Raw genomic sequence first — 24773 nt, forward strand, 5'->3', positions numbered from 1 at the left:
AGATGGATAATTAGATTTGTAAAAAAAATGATAAAAATAACAAAACAAACATAATGATAGATTTTTAATGCATATTTACATGATCATCCATTTATTCATTTTTTATATCACATATCATAAAAAATCAGTAAAGTATTCATAAATTAAAAAGTATTTATCATCATCATATTTTAATCGTTTATGTATATCGAATCCATATACTTATCATGATGAATTTCCAATCCAATTTAGTCCAATTGAAATTAAAGAACTGATTCATGACTTGTCGATGCTGTATTTGTCGTTCTAACTGTCGATCGTGCAGTTGGTGGTTGTGGATAATTACGATGATGTGATTGTTGATGATGGTTATTCAAATTACCACCAGATGACGAAGTTCTTTGATGATGATATTCATGAAATATATGAATCTCTTCCGGATGTGTTAGATAACTAAAACCGTTTGGTGGTACTTTCTTTGGATGATGATTCGATGATTTAGACACATTATTGACCAAAGGAAGTCCAACGGTATTGATATCTCCTCGCTGATTAGATGTTAATGGTTGTATGGAAGTTGATGAGGAAGAAGAAGAGGATAGAGAATTCGTTGCAGGAATCTCGGTTAATGTTGCCGATTGTTTTTCCACAGTTTTTGATGGAACAACAGGAACATATTGCATTTGTAGTGGCGGTTGTTGTTGCAGATGCTGCTGCTGTTGATTAGCTTGTATTGGATGATGAACATATTCCGTCAATACAGGCGTCGTATGTGATTGTGATTGCTGTTGTTGTTGTGGATGATTATAATGACTTGGTTGTATTTGATGATGAGTTTCATTTCTTTCGCGCCTTAGTAACGGTGCTTTAGATTCATTCGATTCTTGTCGATTAATATTTGCTGCAGGACGATGAATTTGTGATTGTTGATGATTCGGATAATGTGATGTTGTTGATGATGATGGATGTACCAGAATAGGTGTTGGTGATGATATTAAACGTTCTTCTTCATATGGATCATGTGTTGCTTTCACCGGTGTCCGTGTTGTAATAGCTTTGTCTGGTGATCGATCATTTCTGGTGTTTGTAAAATGTTGTGAATGATTATTTTGATGAACCGGTTGAGATGATATTTGATGTTGATTTCGGAAATGATCTTCAATTCTTCCATGACTAAAACAAGCGAACAATGTAAACACAATAGCAATGGTAATGAATGCAATACCCGATGATGAAAGTATAATGGCAACAATTATTGGCCAATAACTATTATTATATTCATGTGGATTATGGAAAAACATATTGTTCACATAGGTATGCGGTCCAGTAGATGATAGGATATAAACAACCAAACCAGAAACCAATACAATAACACCCAGACACATAAGTGTAGCACCAATACTACAATACATAAATCGTGTTCGATATTCTTCACTCGGGTCGATTATTTGTTGATCATCTTTTATACCTTGTTCTTTATTAGCCATCTTTTTCAGAAAGAAAATAACATAAAAATGATTGGATGGTTGATATGCAAAATTTGATTCCTACAAAATTAACAAAGAATTAACAAACAAATCGATTATTTATTTCTCATCGTTATAAACACAATAACAAAAAAAAATTCAATAAGAAGCACCATACCGTTTAATGTGTTGTTTTTGTTGTTGTTGTTGTTCAGTTTGTACAACTATTATGTTCGAATGAATGAAAACGACAAACTATCAACTTTTTATTACTAAATAATCATTTTTATTTTGTTATGTTGTTGTTCTTGTTGGATGAATAGAATTGAATCCAATTGTGAAAAAAATAATAACATTGTAATATAACATATTATATCATCATCATGAACAAAAAATGAAGAAAAATCGCTAGTACATCAACATCATGATGATGATTATCATCATCATCATCATCATCCGTAGTATTCATCGACAAAGATGGAATGAAAAGAAAGTTGAATGAATGAATGAAAAAAAAAATCTATCGACAACAACGTAGGTATTTTATTCAGGATGACTATACAAGATTCGATTCGAATGACTATAATTTTGTTTACTGTTAACGAACCGAATTGGATGCTTCTGTCTGTCTGTGTGTGTGTGTGTGTGTGTGTGTGTGTGGTGCATATTACTTATAATGATGATGATTGAATACAACAATTGATGTTGATGATGATGATGATACAAACATTAATGGGTGGTTGATGGTTTCCATTTATAAATATCGTTGTATGTATATACACTCACACTCATACACACTAATTTTTTGGGCCACATTCATCATGTACGAACAAACGAAAGAACAAACAAACAAATTTTTATTGAAACTATATTTAGCCAAGAAAAAAAAATAATAATAATGATGTTGAATCAAATACGATCATCAAAAACAACTAAGTGAGTGAATGAAAAAAAAGTGGAAGGAAGTTTTAATCCGAATTTTTTCCTTGATGAAATATCAAGGCGTTAATTTGGCTAACTGGGCGTTTTCGATTCTCTTGTTTTAACATTCGATTAATGATTATTCGGTTTTTTCAACACATTTTTGACTTATCGACTTGTTTGATTGCTGCTATAGAATTTTTTTTTATTAATAACAAAACAAAAGATTCAATGATTGTAGTTTTATTCTTGGATGAGAGAATGAAAATTCACACAACTTTGTCATCATCATCATCATCATCATCATTCGGCACATTTACATAATAAAATTAATTAACAATCTTTGTTCTAAATTCATTCATTCAAATTACAATTTTACAAATGTCAAACACAAAACAAAATCAAATAAAAATTCATCTAGTCATCATTTGTTGACCGAATTCGTTACGTTCTTGTTGGCCATCGATGATTTATTTCGAACATATGACACAAGCGTTGTTTATTTCATTCGCATAGATTAAATTCAAACCAATTACTTTGAATGAATTTTTTAAAAAATCAAATATAGAGCAATGAACGAAAGAGACAGAGAGACAGAAAATAAAAATCGATGTTTATCAATATAAATGATGCAGATGTTATGTAGGAAAAAAAATGGGAAGAATTATAGAATGATTAATGATGATGGTGATGATACTTGGTGGTGAAAAATTAATTATTATTTTTTTCTTTGATTTTTACTACAAAAATTAGTGTTCAATTCAACTATAGTTGTCATGTTTGATTTGTTGTATACAGGCGAGAAAAAATTGAATTAAATAGGCTGGAATTCGTTTGTTTTTTTTTTGAACGATCAAGTGATATATGCAAGGATGTATTAGTATTTTTTTTTTTTTACTTCACATGTTGATTGTTTCAACCAGGAGACAATGATTTCAAATGCAATGAAATGTTTTTTAAAATATGAACAGCATTATTGCCTGGTAATTTTGTTCAGTGTGACTGTGTATGTATTGTGCAGCTAATCCATCCATCCATCCATTCATTCATTAGAAAAGTGGTGTTGTTGTTACGAAATTGAATACCTTGCATCTTTGGAGTGATTAATAGCCAACCATATGAATATGAATATTATTGAAAATAATATTTTATGAAGGACAAATATCAGCATGGGAAAATACACTGTAACTATTAATACATTCTCGAAACAATTCATTCACTAATTATGAGGAGAATTTTTTTTTCTCACCATAGTTGAACAAAAAAGAATTTATCGTAATTTTAGCCAAGTTTTTAGCGGAAAAATATATTTTTGAAATCTAACTTATTCATAAAATTTGTGCCTATTGAAAATTTTCAGTTACAGCTGTACGTATTTTTACTCGTTGAAGTGTTGTTTATCGGGTGTGGTATCTTTCATTTTGTTGATTCGATTACAAAGGTCGCCAGTATTGAAATTGATAACCATTGTTAAGCGATACTGTTGGTTTTTTCTTATTTTTAATTCGATACATTGAATCTTATTTACAATTTCTAAATTTATAGTGAAATTTCTTAATGAACCAAGATGGCCGTCCAACAGAATGCACGTCTACTTTTGTTATCTAATTCAACAATGGCCAATCAGCCATATCTTCAATGGCCTAAAAAGTTAATCAAAGATTTTCTAAATGTTTCTCAAGTAAAAGAGATTCTGTTCATTCCATTTGCCGGTGTTAGTATTGAATGGGATGATTATTCGGATAAAGTTAAACATGCATTGGAAAATGATTTCAAAGTAAAACCGATACATCATTGTTCCAACTATGAAGAAGCAGTGCAAAATGCCGAAGCCATCATGATAGGTGGTGGTAACACTTTTCATTTGTTATATAAACTATATGAACACAATCTTTTGGATTCGATTAAAAAACGAGTACTGGATCCAGTAAAACCGATTCCATATATTGGATGGTCAGCCGGATCAAATGTAGCCGGACCAGATATTGGTACAACAAACGATATGCCCATCATATGGCCACCAAGTGATCTTGCTTTAAATCTGGTTCCATATAATCTAAATCCACATTATAACGAATGGCAACCTCCAAATCTCAAGGCTGAAACTCGTATTGATCGCTTAAATGAGTGCATTCAGATTAAAAAAAGAACAATTATTGCTTATGCTGAAGGTGTTGGTATTCGAGTGGAAAATGGTCAACATCAAATTGTTGCACCGAAATTCCATGATCATAGTTGTTTTATCGATAACAAAGATAATCGTATTGTAAAAGTATGGACATATGAAAATGACAAGATTCAAATCGATGAAATTCCTCTCTCTGATTCGGCAACACTAAATCATTATGTCAAATGAAGAAAAACGAATTTCGCAAGCAATATTTTGTATTGAAAATTTTTTTTTTAAATCAAGTGATTATACATTGTCAAAAAATTGAAATGAATGATGATTATGAAATGATTTCATTATATTTTTTCCGTTTGCCTGAATAATTTTACAATAAATGATAAAAATGAGAAAAAATGGTCTATATATTTTTGTATCATTGTTGTTTGAATACACTATGATAATAATTGTATGAGAATTTTAATATGCAAATGAACATTAGTTTAGCTGTCGTTAAATATGGCCGATTAACAATTGGTTATTTACGCGGTATATTACTACGTTCACCACGACATTGTGGACAATACCATTTTCCTTTAGGTTTGGTTGTTAAATTTACACAAACAAAATGAAACCATTCAATTGGACATTGTGCATTGTCACAGCAAATCATTTCACCATAGGAAACTTGTTCACATAGACAATATGTTGGTTCATTAGGATCATATGCATCGTCATTCAATTGTGAATCATCATTATGATAGGATGCACCTGAAGAAGTTGCTGCTGCTGCTGCAGCCGCTGATGATGATTTACCGCGTTTTTCTGCTTTATTATTACCACCAGTTTTAATGCCACGTTTAGTGTTACCACCGCGTTTCTGACCGGATTGATGATTAGTGCCACGATCCTGATTACTTGCTACAGGTGTCGATGAACGATCATCACCGCTACCATAATCATTATTATGGCTATTATGCTTACTTGACCCACGACGCATTCGTTTATTAGTACCATTTGATGATTGATGATTATGGTGATCCTTTTCTTTTGAATGAAATGCAGGTGAGTTTCGACCATTCGATTGATTTTCATGATGTCGAGAAGCTTGATAATTGGAATTTTTGCTATTCGAATTAGAATAACTCGAACCAGTTGATCCGTTTGCCTGATTCGATTGATTTGACAATGTATTTGCAAGTCGATAGCTAGCATCTAATTGTCGACTTTTCAAATCAATTTGTTCGAGCATTGATCTTACAACATCTAATTTAGTATCGGATTTTTTTTCCAATACAAGTAGAACATTTTCAATTTTGTTCAAAATTTTAATTTTTTCTTCATTGCTCCATTCATTCTGCTATTGGTATAAAAATTCGTTACTGATATGAAAGATAATATCAAGAAATTCATACCTTTTGAAGATATTTATCTTTATAGTATTCCATCAATTTTGTACACTTTGTTCGTTCAACATCAATCATATGTATCTCAGATATTAATCGTGCCATATCGTTGGGAAAATTTTCAGTCAAATCAACATAGTTTTGTAAATACATAAAAACGGCACTTTCGGCCGTCAATTCAGCATTGGCCATCGTCTTAATTCTTGTAGATTATTAAATGGTTGGAATCTATTTATATTGTTTTTATTGTTGATCAAAAATCTTGTGGTGTCAACGTTTTTAACAGCAACCATAACATCTGAAACCTATTCGAGTTAAAATAGAACCAATTTTCAAATTTTTCAGCTCGATTATAATCATCATTGTATATAAACTTTGTATACAAAATTTTTTTGTTCAAGCATTAACAGATTTCCATCGAATCAAATCATTACTCCCAAAAGCAAAATTTTTAATTGAAAATGTAAGAAATTTTTGATAACATTATTATCATGATTCTAGCGAAATTATTTTGCCATGTCGTTTATGAACGGTTTTGAGCACGTGAGCAATAATAAATTATTATTCATTCAATGACGTGTTGGAATTCTAATTTCTCATGAGCAATAAATTGTCCTTTGAATATAGAATATTTATTAGTAGTATTTATAATTTCTATCTCTTCTGTACATTTCATGGTTTGAATAAGTTGCATCATTATTGTTGATTTGTCATTTCTATCCTAAATAAAGGTATTTTCCATTCAATCTTTTGATTACAATCAATGATTATTGTTGATTTTCTAATTTTTAAAGATGTCCGGGACTACTGTTAACGAACCGCAATTTGTTTCAAAAGGTAGCCCATTGGGTCCAGTTCATAATGATGGCGATCCATCATCCTCGTCATCAACAACAGCATCATCAACTGGATTTATAAACAATTCCAATGCACTTGGTATGGAACCATTGGGGGAATTAGATGGAGCAATCAACAATCTAGCCATGAGTGCCAAATATAATCTAACACAAATGAGTTTCAAACAATTACTTTCGGATCGTTGGTCTAAATTACAAAGCTGGGGATCATTTATCGATACCAGTCGTATGATATTACCGATATCCATTCAACAATGGTCAAAACGTTTAGTAACGAATTTTAAACATTTCCAAAGCAACTACCTGTTCGTCTTTATCATTTTATGCATATATTGTATTTTGACATCACCTTTGCTATTACTCGTATTAGCTGCAATCACCGCCGCAGGTTATATATTAACATTGAAAAATGCTGAACGTCCCCTGAAAATATTTGGAAAGAAATTGAATATAGGCCAACAATATCTAGCACTTGGTATTTGTTCATTACCATTGCTGTATTTGGTTGGTGCTGGTTCTGTCGTATTCTGGGTGATTGGTGCCTCATTATTTGTGATAACATTACATGCATCCGTTTATGCAATCGAAAATGGTGCACAACATTCACAACAATCAACTTCATCATTAGTCGAACCATTTGCATTCGAAATACAAAGTGTTTAACGAAAAAAAAAAAATACTTTTTCTATTTATGTTTAAAATTATTATTTTATTTATTGCTATTTTTGAAACCATTTCCTATTATTTTCGATGGGATCTAATTTGTATTCTTATAACACAAAAATTGAATACTGAATATAAATACATAATGTACATGATTTTTTCGTATTTTCAATTTCAATTTTTTTTTTTGTTATTGACTTGGAGTAATTTTTCGAATTTTTATTATTAATAGTTATTACAATAAATCTTACAATTCGAAAGTATCTGTTTTGCGTTGTGGAAAATAGATGGAAGTCTTTTTTTTCTGTTGTTGATGCGGCTGTGGTTGCAATGGATTGTGTTTCTGTCGAATATGTGTTTGAAGATTTTTTAAACTTTGTATGTATAGAAATATATTACCAATAATCGATATAAGCAATATAACGATGACCAAAAGGAAAAAATCACTCAAATCAATACGTGCACGTTTTTCGATAAGATGTATGATTAACATTATGGATATGGTTACCATCGGTATTAATAGAATCAAAGTGAATACGAATAGTTCGTGTTCATGAGCACGTAATACGAGCAATAAGCCAATGGAAAAAAGTATAAAACCTTGAAAGAATCGGAGGAAATAAATCAAAAAAAAAAAAAAAAAAAAATCTAGGAAAATATTTACTTACAAATAGCACCGATAGATTCGGGAACTTTGCGCCAATCATAATCACCATAATCATAAATGGGTGATGGCCATAACCATCGTGTAAGGCTTGCAAAATAAAAGCCACCAGTAGCCATAAAACTGGTACTTGTAATTAGAAAATATTTATAAAAAACTCGGCACATAATGGTGGATCGTATTGTGAATAAATAAAAAAAAAGTTGAAAAAACAATTAAAATTTCAATTCCAACTGAACGCTATTAGAATAAAATGATTCTATGATTTTTTGAGAGTGTCGAGATCACAACCATATTGCTAAGATATATTGATTTAATTCTTTGTGTATGTGAATATTTTAGTTTGTCAGTGACAAACTGTCTTTCAATTCATAAATATAAGGTTTCATTTATGGAAACGTCAATGAATATAAAAGCTAAAACACATTGCATTCTGAATTTCGCTTACAAAAAAAACGTCCATAGCACATATACACATACGCTGGGAACTCGAATTTGGAGCTTGAAACCAGAACTTGGAAAAATAGCCAAAAACAAGCTCTGTTACTCAATTTCATTATATTTTATTATCATGTTGTTGTTGTCTTGGTGATGATCTCCTTTTCCAAGATTGATGACAGCGTTTCACCAACAAAAAAAAGTACGGCATTACATTGAATCGCATTTCAAAATCGTTTTCAACAGACAATTTGGCGATTGGAAATCAATGGATATGTTATTTATTTTAGGTCATTAATAATAAAATAAAAACAATATTAAAATAATAAATCAACCATTCATTTTAGAATGAATTTCGTTTACGATTTGATATACTTAAAATCAAAAGTTTCAATTGGAACAAAAATAACAGTGATAGGTGTATAATCAAGATAATTCATGCGACTAATTTAGCCGATGAATTCTTATTAAATTGTACAATTACAAATGGTTTTTCAAATGTTTCACTATTTCCGTTCTTGGATATACCATTTTTTATCGAATTTTTTACACCGGGATTGATAACGATTATTTTTGATTCATCGGGATCATCAACGGCTGTAGATGAAAAGGATTCATCGAATTTCATATCCAATGATGAACTTCTGTTCAGATTATGATGATGATGGTGAGAATTATGGTTAAGATTATGATTGTTTACTGGATCAATATGATCAACATCGAATAGCATATTTTCATGTTCATTTGATAAAAGTTCTGATTTAGAATCCGATTTATGATTTTTATAATGACGACGATTAATACTGCTACTATGTAATCCATTTGAAAATGGTGTTAATTGATTTGGACTACGGAAGGCAAATGTATCCAAAATGTTTCGTGAACGGCTTCTATTTCCATAGCTATTGCTTGCCGAACTATTCGATCGTCGCCAATTTGCATCAAATTGATTTTTTGTCTGATTTGGAGTCTGGAACCTATCTTCTGTAACTAGATTCGATTTGTTTTTATCTTTGAATAGAAAAGCAAATAGATTAATCATAAAATTTATCCCCTGATGTATACTTACCATTGGAATATTTCATCGTTGCCGTAGGTGTTACATGTTGTTCAAGATCATCAACATTTAAAAAGGAAAATTTATCTACAGCAGTTGATAGGACAGTTGTCGAACTACTACTTGGTTGATTTAAATTGGATTTGATTGTTCGATTGTTTGTTTGAAAACTTTGATTCTGTTCTTTTGAATAAGATGATCCTGGAATTACGGCTGTTGATGCAATATCCGTTTCCGTTGTCGAAATGTTCAAGTTAACTGTTGTTGTTGAGGATGATGACTGTAGTTGATTAGTTTTATATCTTTTCTGTTCCATTTGATTAATTCTTTTGGAACATTTATTGAAAAAATATGCAACAAAATACACAATGGATGAACCAAGACTAATGATACCAAATATGAATGAAACAATGGCCGTTAAGATATACTCAGATTGTGAGTCCATGTACAATAATATTCCTTGATTCAAAAATAAAAACAGAAAATCCCCATTAATTTTAAGAAAAATCATCATCAATAAACTAATAAATTACCTGCAATGATAAATAGGAATCCGATAATGAAAAGACAAGACATAAAATAACAAATTGTTTTCGCCGTGTCATTTAATGAACTAGGAGTGGCCACTTTCAATAATCCTTCTGACATTGGACCTGAATTGATACAAAGAATTTGTTCAGCCGCATTTTTACGGCTATCATGTAGACGATCATGATGCTGTATATCGATATTATCATTGTCATCTGATTCATGTTGACCATTATCAGTATTATTATTATTATTAAAATTGGCATCATTTTTAATGATATTATTTTTATGATCATCGAGTTCGACAACATCGTCGATTTCTTCATCTGTAGCATTGGTTAAATCGCCAAAATCTACACGAGTAATTTTATCTGGTATCGGAACAAGAGGTTCATCCCATAAAGTACGAGTTGCATCTTCAACTTGATTTGTTAGACGTTTCGTATTTGCTGATGTTGCCATTTTATTTTTTTTTTGTTTAATGTTTTGTTTGGTTTCTTTTAAAATGACAACCTTTTTTCACTATTTTTATGATGATAATGAAACTTGAAAATATTGAATGACATTTATATTACAAAATCATCATACGCGTAACCGAACTGGTGCAAATCGTAATGACTTTTTTGTTGTCTTTCGTTATACAATTAGGGTTGAAAATTTTGCAGTATTTGTTTCTTGATTAAACCATTATGACGTTGTTATTTCTTATGTTTGGCCCAACATGGAAAAGAAAAAAAATTATTTTTTTGAACTTTTTCTTCCATATACTCATTTCATAATAATGTGGCACGATTATAGAGAGTGGAAAGTAAAAAAATTTTTTTTTTGTACGCCGTGGCCGTAGCATAAACGTAACTTTTATTTTATTCTTTACTATGTATGTTTACAAGAAACCAGAATAAAAAACTTAATTGTTCACTCACGTATCCAAGACAACAATTTCAAAGGTTTTAACCAATAATGTTATTGTTGTATTTGTTGTTAATAAAACTCAATTTCTTTTTTCAAATGGAACTTTCAAAACCGGCACCAAAATCATCATTATGTATTTGAGATCCAAATCGACCACAATACTCTACCATAACCAATAACCGCCACCACTAACACAAAAATGATTTATTTGACTGTTGATGATCTTTTGAATTGTTCGTCATATGAAACCATAGGATTGAATCGATATAAAGTCCAATTTTTTTTTTCGTTGCCATTCACTGAATACAATGATTGAATGATCGTATGATTTTTTATTCAAGAATAAATAACCATGTATGTATAACAATAAATGATATTATTCACGAAATATTGGTTCAATTTTTTTTTGTTAAATTTTTGAATTTTTTTTGTGATCAATATATTCATAGGTTAATAATAATATTTTTTTTGCACAATCATATAGAAATTGCTCAATGAAAATAACTAATTTCCGGATAAGCTATAAATATACAGGTCATTGAAATCAGAAATGATAAAAGTTCATAGGTCACATGTTCAACATTGATCGACCTAAATCAACGTAAATCTCAGTGGAATATTTGTATTTGATTATTATTATTGTATTCTCATGTGATAAAAATGGTTTTTGAAGTTGTTATGCGCAGAATGTTTTTGTGTTTGCATTATTATTTCATTGTTTTGTTATCGTCCGAAAAAAAAGTTATAGGATATTTTCAAATATGAAAATAATATTTTCGGTTTTTGTTTATAATTTGGATAATAATATAATCAAACAACGTTTGTTTTGTCTTGTATTTTTTCACTGTTTGTATTTTGATAGTCCTTGTTATTTGTTGCCTTGGCTTCCAAATTCTCTTGTTTCTCTATTATCTCATTCCTATCAATGGAATGTCAGTTCAATGTTCCCCAAAAATAAGAGCTGTTTTTATGATAATAATCTGAAAATGTCAATAGTTTGGTTTTTATATCTATTTCTCAATTATTCATTAACGGCCGAATCGAATTCAAAATGGTATCGAAACCAGTATAACAAGAATCATTAAGCAAATCGAATTATATATTATTTTATTTTAGGCATCAATTTCAATCTATGACATAATATCAAAAATGATTTTGGCCGAAACGGATCGTATGTTTTTTCCTACTCCATTTCAACCGGTTAACTAAAGCTGAAACTAACCAGGATAGCAATTATTATGACGAATAACGATCAACGTTGATCAATACCAACAACAACAACAACAATAACAGCAAGTATCTCCAACAAATAAACGGAAAAATTCATTGGAAACCATTTGAATCGTTTTTTCTATAACGATACCGAAATGCATATGAACAACCATTCATGGTAGACATGGTTGTGTTTCGACATTCATTATGAATATGTTGATGGATGAATGCCATCATCCGTTTTCATCGTCATTCCTTCTCATCATTATCATTTTAATGTCGGCATCAAAGTTGATGTTCAACTCGTGATGATCATTCATTTGTCCATCGTTCATGTTTCTACGAAGTAATGTTAGCAATCCTATGTTTTGTTAACTAAAACTATACTAATACCTCTTTGACAAACTTGTTTTCGCGTGTTTATTCCCTCGCTCATTATTATCAGTATAAAAACAATTTGGCTTCCATTTTTCATCATTTTTTTCGGCATTTTCTTCTTATTTTTTTTAAAAAGTTAACTGGATATTGCACATCAATCTTTTTTCGTTTGTTTGAAGTATTCAAGTATTTGTAGTATTCAAATTTCGGTGCGATACCTACGCATCAGCAAATTTTTTTATTTTATTTATTCATTTTTTTTTGTTTCTAAAAAATTTTCATATCAAATTTTTCTATTGAAAACGGGATAGAAAAAAATTGATCATTATCACTGATCAATTGATCATTATTGTAAAACTGAATCATCAATGAAATCGTAATAGTCATATTTCTTGTATTAATCAATTATTTTTTATCAATCGATATTGCCTATTGAGATTTTTTTTTCATATTATTTTCATAAAAATGAATCATCGTTCTATTATTGTGTTAACCTTGCTATTGTGTATGAAATTCTTGCATTCCTATGGACAATATCCTAATACTATTTATGAAGCTTCAAATAATGATGATGATAATTATGAATACGATGATAATGCCCGATACGGTACCGATGAAGATGATTACATGTCTGAAGACGAACCGATAGCGGACAAACGTAGGTCGGTTCGGCCATTACGATTGGATAATGATCTTTTGCAAGAACATTTATACAATTTTAAATCAAACGTTCTGAATGGATCAAATGTTTCAACATTAAAAAATAAAAATTTTACCTGGATTTTATTGAAAAATTATAAAAACGACAACGATCAAATTATTACCAAAGAACTAAAGCCTGCACCAAAATTTCAATCAAATCTTAAAGATGGTAATAAAAAGACAACCGAATGGATTGATTTAGCCGGTGGTATTCAATCGGATCAACCATCAATGAATGCTGACAATCAAACATCCGTTCCTAACGACAATGATGAGGGTGAAGATGTATTGAAAAAAGATGATGAAGAAAAAAAAAGAAATCAGCAATTGAATCCACCATATGATGATCGAAAAATTGCAAATGCTAAATTATATCCTGCCGATAAGAATAATGGTAATCAACATGTTGCTGTTAGTAATAAAACAGAAGGAACTGTTAGTCTCAGTAATAATCAGCCAATATTCTCAAATCCATATCGGCATTCGATGTATACCGGTGTTGTCAATCAGCCATATTATCCGAGAATTCAACAATCGAATCGACCATATTATAATCAGCTACAATCAGGTAGTAATCAACAGCCCTATTATTCATATAATCCAAATATTTCAGTTGTCGATACGAAACGTGATTGGACTTGTCAAATGTCATCATACAACAATTGTTCGATGATTAATGATCCACAAATTGGACCTTTATTTCAGCTTAATAGTTATAATTATTTTCCTTATCAATCGACATCGAAACCAGAATGGTATCTAGTATTGAATACAACTACATTTCCTGTAAATAAAGTTGGTGCACGTTTGATCACACCATACCTGCCACATAATCGAGCTTCAAAAGGTATGACAAAATATCGCTATTTTTCTTTAAATAATCGAAATTTCAATTAATTTAAAGGTTGCCTTACATTGAACTTCATAACCACCGGTAATGAACTTGAAAAAATAATGATCCATCAACAGGACATTGATGACACTTGCATTTATTCTGGTTCACTTTCATCTCCACTCAATAGTCCTTCAATAGATTCTGGTGCTCGAATGATTCCGCAACAATCCGAACGCTTAATTGAACATATTGTCGAGCTTACCGTTAATCTTCGCCAAAGTGATCCACGTTTCTTCATTGAAGTCTATTTGAAACGTTTGACAACACGACGAAGTAGTTTTGCTTTATCAAAAATGAATCTAGCTTATAATCAATCATGTCGAAATGATCAATCGAACAATTGTTTTCCAGCTGCTTATCCAAGTGGCGGTGCCGCTAATGTTAATCGACCGAACAAACGAGATCAAATACCTGTTGAACCTTGAACTTTCATTATAATTACAATTGATGTGTAATTTATTTCAATCATTTTGCTTAAAGCTTATTTTCGGAATTAAATTTAACAATAATTGAATAATTTGACAATGAATTCTTTTCCAAAATCATTTATTCACTGTTTATAACCGCAATAATTTTCGATACTAATTCGGGCCAGTGCAAAGAATCCGGTTGCATATACAGTTTGTATTTCGAAGAAAAATCGACTGGCTATTCTTGGAAGAAAATTCAAATGTATTTGTATGGTATTCCAATGGCCATTGGAAATTGGTCGACCACGCCATAATATTCGATTAGCCATATCTTGTTGCCAAATGATAATCTTATCGACAACATCATCACCAAACACTATATAACGTAATTTTAAACAACGTCGTTGATACCATGATGTAAGGGTTGAATTCGTTTGAAAATATGGAGTTATGAGACGAGCACCACGTTGCCTGGACGGTTCAATATTCAACATATAAACGCCACGTTCATCGCATAAAGTTCCATTGGCTATTAGAGTGAAATTCATCAATAATTTTTGATTAATTATACCACAATCGTCTCGTATAAATGAGCAGATCCAATTTTGATTCTCAACTAATTGAATGGGCGAATTTTTTTTCGTTATATTTGACCATTTGGAATCAAATTTTTGCAGCTGTTGTCTGTGGTTGGATAGTTTGTCCGCAACGATCGATAATGAAGATTGAAACATTGCAGACAGCGAAAATAGAAAAATGAAATTTAATTTCATGTTCAATTTCACTTGAAAAATTATCATCTTTATTTTTCTTGTTGAAAACAAAATTTATAAATGATGATGGCGCCTATTTATGGCCAATTTATGTACAAGTGTGTGTGTGTTCTGTTTATGAACGTGTTAACAAACGAAACAGTAAAAAAAATTACAAACAGAACCGATTTTGATTTTATAGTTTTTAACCATAATCATAAATGTAGATGTGTGTGGTGTAAATTTGTATGTATTGTATATGTGCTTCCAGGACAGAAAAAAAACAAAAACTAGGTCGGTTTTGTCAATTTTGTTGTTTTTCTGGAACCTTCAATATTTATGTAGCCAAAATTCAAAACATTTTTTTCTCCAGTAGAAAACAGGAAAATGCCATAAATTATGATTTAATGTCAATATTAAATCTAATAATAACAAGATTTGTAACCATGATTCTGGATTGAAAGATTCTGTGAATATGTTTGATAATGTATTGTTATCTACATCGTGATTGAGTACATTTATTGTATTAAATACATGATGACAGATGTCAACATGTTTTTTTTTCGTTATAACAGACAATACCTGATCGGTATGAAATATGTTGCTAATATTTTGACAGATTAACCAATATAAATGCAAGTGAAAAATTCTTGATATATGAAAATTATTTTCTTACACCGTTATCAATAACGTACATATCAATAGTTTGTCTTAATTTAGTCGATAACGTTATGCCAGAAATATTGCCACTCGACACATATTAAATACACTTTTCAAAAGATGTTCCGATACGTCTACCATATATATTCTATTATGATGGATGAGGTCATTTTTTCACTGGTTAATATTGCAAACATAAATAAATATTTTCAAAACAAACTTTTCGTTCTTGTTTTGAAATTTAATTTTGAATGTTTTTCCTTTTCTAATTGTTTAATCAATGTCGATCTAGTGGTTATTATCATTGTGTATATATTTATTTATTAATAAAAATATTATGAAAATTTATCAAATCATTATTTGGTTTGATAAGACAAAAAATGTATAGTGTGTATAGAAATCGTGATGAAATTTGATATGACCACAGATTGCAAATCATAGTACTATAGTATTAAGTATCAGAAATTCATTCCTTTTAAACCTTGTCTATGATGATTGAAAATGAAAATCCAAAAACATTCACATCAATATATGAAAAATTTCGTACTGGTTGATTGAAATTTTTTCAATAGTAAAACAATTATAAAAAATGATTCTAAACACCATTATTCAAATATTGCTTTGTATTTGTTTGATTGCATCTATAATAATGTTCATGCCAGGAAGTATATTGTTGGATGTTCGTCCCAAAATTTATCCAGCACAATTACCTGTTTCATTGGAAAAATTTGATCGATTAGAGGATTTAAAAGTCGATGAATTCATCAGAATCAATCTTGATAATAATAATACCGTACCCGAATCTATAGCCATGTATCAGGGTCATCTTGTTACCGGTTCAGCTGATGGAACATTGTATCTCATAAAACAGAATGACAATACGGTCCAACCATTGGTGAAAATTATTGATGATAAAACAATAGCAAAACATGGCCATCATCTACCCATAATATTGGGAATGCAATTCGATTCAAAAGGTGTTTTGTTTGCCGTCGTTTTGAATTATGGTATCTACAAAGTGGAAGGAATTTTTAAAATCACCACGAAAATGAATATCAAAGTAAGTGAAGTTTTAAGTGTCGAACAAACTCAAACATCAACCGGTGTGTTAAGTCAATTTTTGGATGATATTGCCATCGAAGAACGGCCTAATGGTGAACATGTACTTTACATTACGGATTTAAGTACCCGTTATGATTTTAGCCAAGTTGCATTATCGTTATTGAGTGTGGATTATTCTGGACGATTACTCCGTTATGATATGGCTGAAAATCGGCTAGATATTTTGGCCAATAGTTTACTTTGTCCTAATGGTATTGTTCTGTTACCGGATAAATCAGCATTATTGTTTACTGATTTTAGCAAATCAGTAAACAAATATTGGCTACGTGGATCAAATAGTGGAAAATTGGAGAAAATAATAACAAATCTTCCGGCCGAATTAGATAACATTCGTCCAAGCATAAATGGAAAAACATATTGGCTAGCAATGAGTAATCCACGTGCAATAAAAAAACCAAGTGAATTTGATTATTTTTTAAAAAAACCATGGCTACGTACATTGATTTTGCGAACATTACATTTAGTTGGTATGATATTCGATATTGTCAACCAAATCATTCCATCCGTTGATTTTATTGGTAAATTGGCCAATGATTTACAAACGGTACAAGGAATTCATCCTTTAAGTGAATTGCATATATCCAATGGTGGGATGATGATTGAATTTGATTCGGATGGAAAAATCTACCAAAGTATCTATACACATGATGAAAAATTGAAATTGATGAGCGAAGTTCGAGAGATTCCATCAAAAAGATCTGGCCAACGAACCTTATATATTGGATCATGGATGTTACCATATGTTCGCAAGCTAGTCATTTCGACTGAACCATCCAAAAGAAAAACTTTTAAATAAATAAACCTTGACAACAAAAAAAAATGATGACGATAATGATTAAAAAAAATAAAGCTCATCACATTTGTCCTTGAGACTTTTCCTTTTGGTTTCATCTTGATATTAAGGGTTTGATTTCCGACCTCTTGGGAATCATGTTACACTATCAAATGGTATGTCTGGTTTTTCATTCATTGGAAAAAATTTTAAAATGGTCGGTTGATTTTCTAAACTCTAGAAATTATTAAGACGGAAGAATTTTAAAGTTTTAATGTCTCTTTATTCATCGTTTCATATAACATAAATTATAATGATGATATAAAATTTAAAACATTGAACAAATGATGTAACAACGAGAAAAAAAAATATCAAGATTGATGAAATAGACAAAAAATTTCTTGACAATTTGTTTTTTCTTTTGCCAAAAAAATGAGATCTCAAATAATAAGTTGTTCGGGATAAATTCTATGTTGTTTTGTCTGAAAAGAAATAAACATGATTTTGAGATATTGGTAGCAAAAAAAAATTTTTTTTTAACAAAATAACAAACTTCAGTAAATGAAAAGATGTAAAATATGACGAGAAAAAAAAATCAATTCTGAATAACAATCGTTTTAGAAAACAACTTTCTTTCTGAATAACGATAACATTTTTTCATTTTGTTTCTATAATTTTTAAAAATTCACCTTTAATCGATGATAATTTTATAGAAAAACAGAGACATGAATGACAAGACAAAATAATGGAAACTTTGCATATTCTGCATTTGAAATGTATCAACACATTAAAAGTATTCATTAGGATCAGTGTAATAATAAATCCAGCATTTAAAATGAAGACATTGACGAACGACTTGTAGACGATCCTCAACACTGGATGGTTCACCATTTGGTTTTCGTGCGAATGTCCAATGATTACGAATGTAAAGCGGTATTACTTCTTCAAAATTTAATACATTAACAGCTTTATCAATTTCTGGTAATGATAATTGTTGTTTATGTAAAAATTCAATAACATTGACCAGAAAATCTAACAAGTGTATATCGTCTTGTATAATGAATTTTTGCATTAGTTTGGAACGATTATGTAACATTTCTTCATTGATCAATACCAATTTACTATTATCTGCTTTCCTGAATGACTGAATGGAATTCTCGATGAACATTAACATCAATTCAATGTTACAGCTGGAATTGGAAAGACAAATATTTGATTCTAATGGAAAATGATTCATTATTCTTTCGATCATTTGATTGACAACATTATCGGCCAACGACTCTTTGATGGCACGGCAAAATTGTTGTGGTAAATTCATGTTTTTTCTATTGATCATCCAATATTTTATTCGATAGATGTAGTTTATTCTTTAATTAATTGATAAAACAGTCGGAGCACCAAAATCAGCACCAGGTCAAACACATAAGCGAAAATCAAAAGAAAAAAATGAAAAATAATCAGGAAGAGGATTTTATAAAATCGAAGAAAATATACATAATAAAAAAGAGCTGTAAAAATTTAAGGTCATGTTTTGGCAATCGAAATAATTGCTATGTGCCAATCAAATTAACGATAAACAATTGAAAACGTTTTAATTTTAAAAATGACTTTTCCATACCTACCAAGAATAAATTATATTATGTTTATTTAATTCAAGATGAACAACCAAAATTAACGATTAAAGACTTGAAAGAAAATCAAAGATGTGATGAAAAGGCAAAAGCATACATAAACACAGACCAAAAACTTTGATCAATTTAAGAATCGATGATCAAAGCGATATAAAAGAGGCGTACATCAAAATAAGAAAGTCGTTTTATCGTGTTTCTTTAATCGTAAACGCAAAATGTCAATGATGATGAAATGCCCATATATCAATATCAAACTCATTAAAATCACACATGTAAAATAGTTGATTTTTCAATTTGGTTTTCATGGATTAGATTTGTAAAGAAAAACAAAGATATCGATACAATCGATAGCTGGCAAAAAACTATTATATATTAATATTAAGGCAAACGCATGCGTCTGTTTGCATTTACAGCTGTAATGTATTTGTTGTTGCTGCATTCAACTAAATTCAGCGGCATTAAAAAAAAATTCGTTCTTCAAAGGTCCTGTGAATGTTTTAATCCGTGTTTACTTTTTTTTCTAAAGAATAAAAAAAATTGCCAGTCATATTAATTACCAACAGCAAGAATTTTATGTGACCTGACCACATAGAAGATTTGGCAATGTCAGTTTAAAAAATTGGCATTGAAATTACGAAACAAAACAAATACAAACTAAATTCTAATTAGCATATGTTAAAATTACAATACTAATACTGACAAATTTAAAATTCGGAGAACATTTTCAATTTTACATCTTAAATGTTGACAATGATTTTCATTCGTCATCAAAACAAACGATAACTGTTCAGCAGTGATCTTTCACAATTCTCCAAAAAAAAAATTCATTTGAATTGCTTATGTATCTTCGATCATCAATCGGTGATTGTTGATGTGTTTGTGGTAAATTGATTATTGCTATTCATTTTTGTATGTAAATGAGTAAATTCAATGACAAACTAATAATTCTTATTTTTTCTTATATATGTGTATGGGTATGGCAAGTAGTTGGGTGATCAATTTTGGCGACATTCAACACGTTTGTCTTTGTCAAAAGCTAGTTGGAGAAAAGTAATGGTAGATACATTCGTACTTTAACGTTGTATTATTATTGCAATACATTCATCAGTATTACCAGATTTTTCTAAAAATAAAATTCAAAAGGTTTGTATAAATTTTCATATGTTAAACCATAGTCAAATGAGAAATTCATCATTCTCATTCATAATCATCACCTATGTTGAATGATCATTTTTTAAAATTTTGTCAATTTCATTTTTAAACTTTTTGTTTAGTGATCGATTAATCGGGTATTTTCATTGTTGTAGTGGTTGTTAGCAAAAAAAAAATCCATCAAAAGATGTCTACATCGGCGGATAGCATTATCATTGAGCAGTCATTACATTCTGAAGATGATCAGGAAACAATTTCTGCTGAAGAATATATGCGTCGTGAAAAAGCAATCAAAGGAACCGATGAAAGATTTTTAAATGGTGATAATACTGATGAAGAAGGTTGGAGATCTGAAGCATTGGCCGTAATCGATGATATTCATACATTCGTTAATTTGATGTCCATTTCATCAACATTACCATGCGATAATAATGGTATATACATGAATCTTGAAACAAAAGAATCAATTCGTTTAACTATTGAATTAAGTTCTGCCGGTTTTCGTATATGCGGCCGTGGTTTTGATATTATAGACGATTCAAATGAAACAGATTCTATTGAAATCACTAGCCCCTCATCATCACTGGTAGATGAACCAGTTCGAATATCTTTGAATAGCTATTATGAGACTCCATATTCATTATTAGATACAATATCGCCATCGTATCGAAATTCATTCAGTAATGAACTTGCACAACGTCTAATGAAACTTTGTAAATGATAGCGAATTTAACAAAAACAAACGAACCAGCGATTTATCAGATTTTATCTAGGCAACATGCATGCATAAACATATATTTTCACTCCTCACGGCAAAGTTATCATCATTCATATTTTTTTTTTTTGCTGGCAGCTCTAATTTATTTTTATTATATATTGTTATTGTTATCGAACATTTTATTTTATTTTGTTGTTTTATCATCCTCACAATACACACAAAAACACTGAAGATACTTATACACAATTTACATCATTATCATCATCATCATTTATTATTATATTTTAATGTTTCACACACACACACACACACAAACATATCTGTCAAATGCGTGTCTTAAGCAATATATGTTTGTTTAATATATCAAAAATTGAACCACCAATATATTGCATAAAGAAATCGACAAAATCTTGAATTTATCAAAAAACATACTGAACAAATAAATTCTTATGACGACGACGACGATGATGATGATGACAAAAAACACAAGTCTAAGGATAATGATTTTTTTACCTTTATCCTTATCGATAATACAAATGGCATAATGTTTTAGCTTTTTCTCATTGATTTAATTTAATAATGATAATGTTTGTTTATTGATTTATCATTTTTTTTGTCGCCCATATAGTTATGATGATGTATATTGTGCCATTATTCATATATATGTCATCTCAATTTGGTGGATATAATATAATAGCATTATTATTACTAGTTATTATTTTCATTGAAAAAAATTATCTTCTAAATAAATTGAAAAATTTCAAACAAAAAATAAAATATTGAAAATAAATTGATGACAACTGATGATGAAAATGAATGGAATGAACGGATATGGGAAACCGGAAAATGATGATTATTTATCGTGTAGATTTGCGCCACACTGATTTGATTATCATGTTTGTTTGTTCGATTGTCATTAACTATTTTATTTTATGGCCAGGCCCATCAAATTTAAATTGGTGCATCTCTTGTCTGAATTTTTCTCCAATTGTTTTATCATTTGTAATTCTTTAGTGTTATTATTTGAGTCAACGCAATAGAAATTTTCTTATTAAAATCCCGATTAGAATTTGCTTTGGACTAAATTTCAAAAACTATGTGGCTAAAAAATTTTTAAGCGTGAAGATATTTCCCTCGGTATAATCATCACACAAAACAAGCTTCAGATAACATTATGATAATTATTATTTTACAATCACAATAATTTTCTAACATATTTTTTTTTGTATTCAAAACTGAATTCTCATCAAAATTTGATTATTTTTTTCCGTAGATTATGCAAGATTTTTTTTTCTCATTTTCCATCCATGATTTGTTAGATTAGGCAATAATTTCATTATATCATATCATCATATACAACCAAGCTACAACTAAGCTGTTGCTGATTATTTGATTCCTTTTTTTGAAGGATAGAATTATATTTTTATTATTAAATTCCAATATTGGAATAATAATTTATAATAATAATTCTATAGATCGAATTCGATCAATGACACTTACACATACAAAAAAAAACTTTTATGTTACGCACGTATGGATCGTTTTCACTCGTTCAAATGACATGTTTGATAGGATTGGTTAGTAACAAGAATTAAGAAGAAGAAGAAGAAGAAAAAAGCTTTTTATACCATAATGATGATACTAATTTATTCATAACCCTATAGGGTGATGAATGAAATAATAATAAAAACTATAAAGTAGAACAAACACAACGACAACATCATCATCATTTCTGGAATGAATCAGTGTAAAATATATAAAATATAAAAAATAGAAAAATGATGGTACCAGTACCAGAAACTGATGTTTTTTTTTGTGGATGAAATTTTTATTTTGGTTTAAACAAAAAAAAAATTCTCCATGTCTTGACGGCTGTTGCTGTTGCACTGGGTGTCTCTTCCGTTTTAGATGATAAAATAATGGGGATATAAATTTGACAGTCCAATTTTTTTTATTGTTTTTTTTTCACTATGATCGACATTATCATAATTGTTACTGTCATCATTTTTTTTTTTGTTAAAAGAACAGAATTGATATGATTAGTGTAAGCAACAACAAAAACAACAACAACAACAACAACAAAATCCAGAATGTAAATTTTTGTTCTCCATATATGGCAACAAAAAAACATGAGAAAAAAATCCAGTAAATTCCAAAAATGAAATATATTTTCCTAAAATTTTATTTACTGAGCCATAGAGTATGTAAACGGTATGCAAACATTTCGAATATTTGTCATTATTCATTATTATTATTATTATTATTATCTTCATACAAAAAAAACGAGGATTAAAGAATCTGGACTAACAAAGAAAAAAGAAAAACATAATAACAATTTTAAATCTCTGTTTGCTAAAAATGAAAAAAAAAATTCAAGGATTCTATCGAATTCTTTTGGATTCTCTTTACATACATACATGACAATATATGTAACATCATCATTGTCATTATTCTTTATATTACATTTCATTGTTGATTAAATTTTGTAATTCAAGAGACAAATTCATTTCATTATACAATTTAATATGGATATATACAAAAGAAAAAACTTTCAATTATTCATTAGTGATTCTTTTTTGTATGGTAATAATCATCATTCTAATTACAACGATGAAGCAATGATGATGTAACTTGGAAAAAAAATGGTATGATACATTATAATGCATAGAATTTTTTTTTTAGTTCAACAGAAATATTGTATATTTTTCAAAATGGTATGAAAATAGTTCGAAATGAAGAAAGAAAAAAAATTATTATAAATTACGTTCGAAAATGTGTCCATTAAACCATTTGATGGTAGAAAAAAATAAAATAAATTTCTTGCTGAATGGAAAAATCTTTTTCTTGTTTTTTCGCATAATAATTTTTTTCCGCTGTATAATCCACAAATTTTACGATCATCATTTTATAAGTATGTAAAATATTCGTATATTCTTTTTTTTTCTTCCGTAAATTTGACGATTTTGCCAAAAGAATAATAACAAGAAAAAAAATATTATCATACAAAAAAACGAATACAACAATTCCACAATTCTCATTGGAGATCAATTTTTCAATTTTTCAAATTACATATTCCACTAATGTGTAGTATTTTTGTATTTCAAATGTCAGAATATGAAATGAGAATTTTACGGCTTGGAAAAAAAATTAATTCTATTCTATTCAATAGTAAACGATTGTTTTGGATATTTAAAACCCTTATTAGATGATAGGTGTCGCCAGTTTCGATTATTTTGTTGTTTTTTTTATTTTTTGCTGAGAAATTCAATTTTCCAATATTGAACTTTAATGATTCAGATGGAAAGAGAATTTTTATAATAACTACTAAAATTGAATTAAAAGGTATGAAAAGTCAATTAACTGTTTATAAC

At 29.5% G+C, this 24773-nt stretch overlaps 11 protein-coding genes across 18 annotated transcripts; 5 read left to right on the forward strand and 6 right to left on the reverse strand.

The window, feature by feature from the left end:
* Window positions 1-74: 74 nt before the first annotated feature.
* Window positions 75-3539, reverse strand: LOC124492071 (uncharacterized). 2 transcript variants are annotated; one of them, XM_075728383.1, is made up of 3 exons: window positions 2738-3539; window positions 1624-1752; window positions 75-1526 (listed from the first exon to the last, which is right to left on the reverse strand). In XM_075728383.1, the coding sequence occupies exon 3, from the start codon at window positions 1464-1466 to the stop codon at window positions 243-245; it is 1224 nt and encodes a 407-aa protein (XP_075584498.1). In that variant the 5' UTR covers window positions 1467-1526; window positions 1624-1752; window positions 2738-3539; the 3' UTR covers window positions 75-242. The 2 variants fall into 2 exon arrangements, with proteins under 2 accessions (XP_075584498.1, XP_075584532.1); XM_075728417.1 differs by having other exon boundaries at window positions 1624-1669; window positions 2117-3539.
* Window positions 3540-3933: 394 nt separating this feature from the next.
* Window positions 3934-4890, forward strand: LOC124492074 (peptidase E). The gene has a single exon (XM_047054862.2). The coding sequence runs from the start codon at window positions 3934-3936 to the stop codon at window positions 4720-4722; it is 789 nt and encodes a 262-aa protein (XP_046910818.2). The 3' UTR covers window positions 4723-4890.
* LOC124492072 (inhibitor of growth protein 1) lies at window positions 4734-6292 on the reverse strand. Of its 2 annotated transcripts, none has more exons than XM_047054857.2 (2): window positions 5889-6292; window positions 4734-5833 (listed from the first exon to the last, which is right to left on the reverse strand). In XM_047054857.2, the coding sequence occupies exons 1-2, from the start codon at window positions 6069-6071 to the stop codon at window positions 5012-5014; spliced, it is 1005 nt and encodes a 334-aa protein (XP_046910813.1). In that variant the 5' UTR covers window positions 6072-6292; the 3' UTR covers window positions 4734-5011. The 2 variants fall into 2 exon arrangements, with proteins under 2 accessions (XP_046910813.1, XP_046910814.1); XM_047054858.2 differs by having other exon boundaries at window positions 4734-5830; window positions 5889-6241.
* LOC124493175 (prenylated Rab acceptor protein 1) lies at window positions 6283-7554 on the forward strand. Its single transcript, XM_047056254.2, has 2 exons — window positions 6283-6610; window positions 6674-7554. Exon 2 carries the CDS (start codon window positions 6674-6676, stop codon window positions 7397-7399), a length of 726 nt encoding a protein of 241 aa, XP_046912210.1. The 5' UTR covers window positions 6283-6610; the 3' UTR covers window positions 7400-7554.
* A 92-nt stretch (window positions 7555-7646) lies between these two features.
* LOC124493177 (uncharacterized) lies at window positions 7647-8451 on the reverse strand. Its single transcript, XM_047056255.2, has 2 exons — window positions 8068-8451; window positions 7647-7999 (listed from the first exon to the last, which is right to left on the reverse strand). The coding sequence occupies exons 1-2, from the start codon at window positions 8228-8230 to the stop codon at window positions 7647-7649; spliced, it is 516 nt and encodes a 171-aa protein (XP_046912211.1). The 5' UTR covers window positions 8231-8451.
* Window positions 8452-8759: 308 nt separating this feature from the next.
* On the reverse strand, window positions 8760-10793 carry LOC124491478 (uncharacterized). Its single transcript, XM_075735174.1, has 3 exons — window positions 10092-10793; window positions 9571-10017; window positions 8760-9512 (listed from the first exon to the last, which is right to left on the reverse strand). Exons 1-3 carry the CDS (start codon window positions 10546-10548, stop codon window positions 8938-8940), a joined length of 1479 nt encoding a protein of 492 aa, XP_075591289.1. The 5' UTR covers window positions 10549-10793; the 3' UTR covers window positions 8760-8937.
* A 952-nt stretch (window positions 10794-11745) lies between these two features.
* On the forward strand, window positions 11746-14710 carry LOC124493221 (uncharacterized). Its single transcript, XM_047056301.2, has 3 exons — window positions 11746-12052; window positions 12115-14137; window positions 14195-14710. The coding sequence occupies exons 2-3, from the start codon at window positions 13054-13056 to the stop codon at window positions 14608-14610; spliced, it is 1500 nt and encodes a 499-aa protein (XP_046912257.1). The 5' UTR covers window positions 11746-12052; window positions 12115-13053; the 3' UTR covers window positions 14611-14710.
* LOC124493222 (uncharacterized) lies at window positions 14626-15483 on the reverse strand. Its single transcript, XM_047056303.2, has one exon. It carries the CDS (start codon window positions 15393-15395, stop codon window positions 14736-14738), a length of 660 nt encoding a protein of 219 aa, XP_046912259.1. The 5' UTR covers window positions 15396-15483; the 3' UTR covers window positions 14626-14735.
* Window positions 15484-16502: 1019 nt separating this feature from the next.
* LOC124491710 (adipocyte plasma membrane-associated protein) lies at window positions 16503-17997 on the forward strand. The gene has a single exon (XM_047054402.2). The coding sequence runs from the start codon at window positions 16597-16599 to the stop codon at window positions 17923-17925; it is 1329 nt and encodes a 442-aa protein (XP_046910358.1). The 5' UTR covers window positions 16503-16596; the 3' UTR covers window positions 17926-17997.
* Window positions 17998-18162: 165 nt separating this feature from the next.
* Window positions 18163-19850, reverse strand: LOC124491711 (uncharacterized). Of its 2 annotated transcripts, none has more exons than XM_047054403.2 (2): window positions 19520-19850; window positions 18163-19268 (listed from the first exon to the last, which is right to left on the reverse strand). In XM_047054403.2, exon 2 carries the CDS (start codon window positions 19235-19237, stop codon window positions 18689-18691), a length of 549 nt encoding a protein of 182 aa, XP_046910359.1. In that variant the 5' UTR covers window positions 19238-19268; window positions 19520-19850; the 3' UTR covers window positions 18163-18688. The 2 variants fall into 2 exon arrangements, with proteins under 2 accessions (XP_046910359.1, XP_075590421.1); XM_075734306.1 differs by having other exon boundaries at window positions 19524-19802.
* Window positions 19851-19952: 102 nt separating this feature from the next.
* LOC124491712 (GSK3B-interacting protein) lies at window positions 19953-22192 on the forward strand. Of its 5 annotated transcripts, none has more exons than XM_047054406.2 (3): window positions 19953-20414; window positions 20520-20675; window positions 20807-22192. In XM_047054406.2, the coding sequence occupies exon 3, from the start codon at window positions 20872-20874 to the stop codon at window positions 21403-21405; it is 534 nt and encodes a 177-aa protein (XP_046910362.1). In that variant the 5' UTR covers window positions 19953-20414; window positions 20520-20675; window positions 20807-20871; the 3' UTR covers window positions 21406-22192. The 5 variants fall into 5 exon arrangements, with proteins under 5 accessions (XP_046910362.1, XP_046910363.1, XP_046910361.1 ...); XM_047054407.2 differs by having other exon boundaries at window positions 19974-20137; XM_047054405.2 differs by having other exon boundaries at window positions 19987-20441.
* The last annotated feature ends 2581 nt before the right edge of the window (window positions 22193-24773 follow it).

The sequence above is a fragment of the Dermatophagoides farinae genome, chromosome 1 (assembly GCF_024713945.1).
Source record: "Dermatophagoides farinae isolate YC_2012a chromosome 1, ASM2471394v1, whole genome shotgun sequence".
Lineage (NCBI taxonomy): Eukaryota > Metazoa > Arthropoda > Arachnida > Sarcoptiformes > Pyroglyphidae > Dermatophagoides > Dermatophagoides farinae.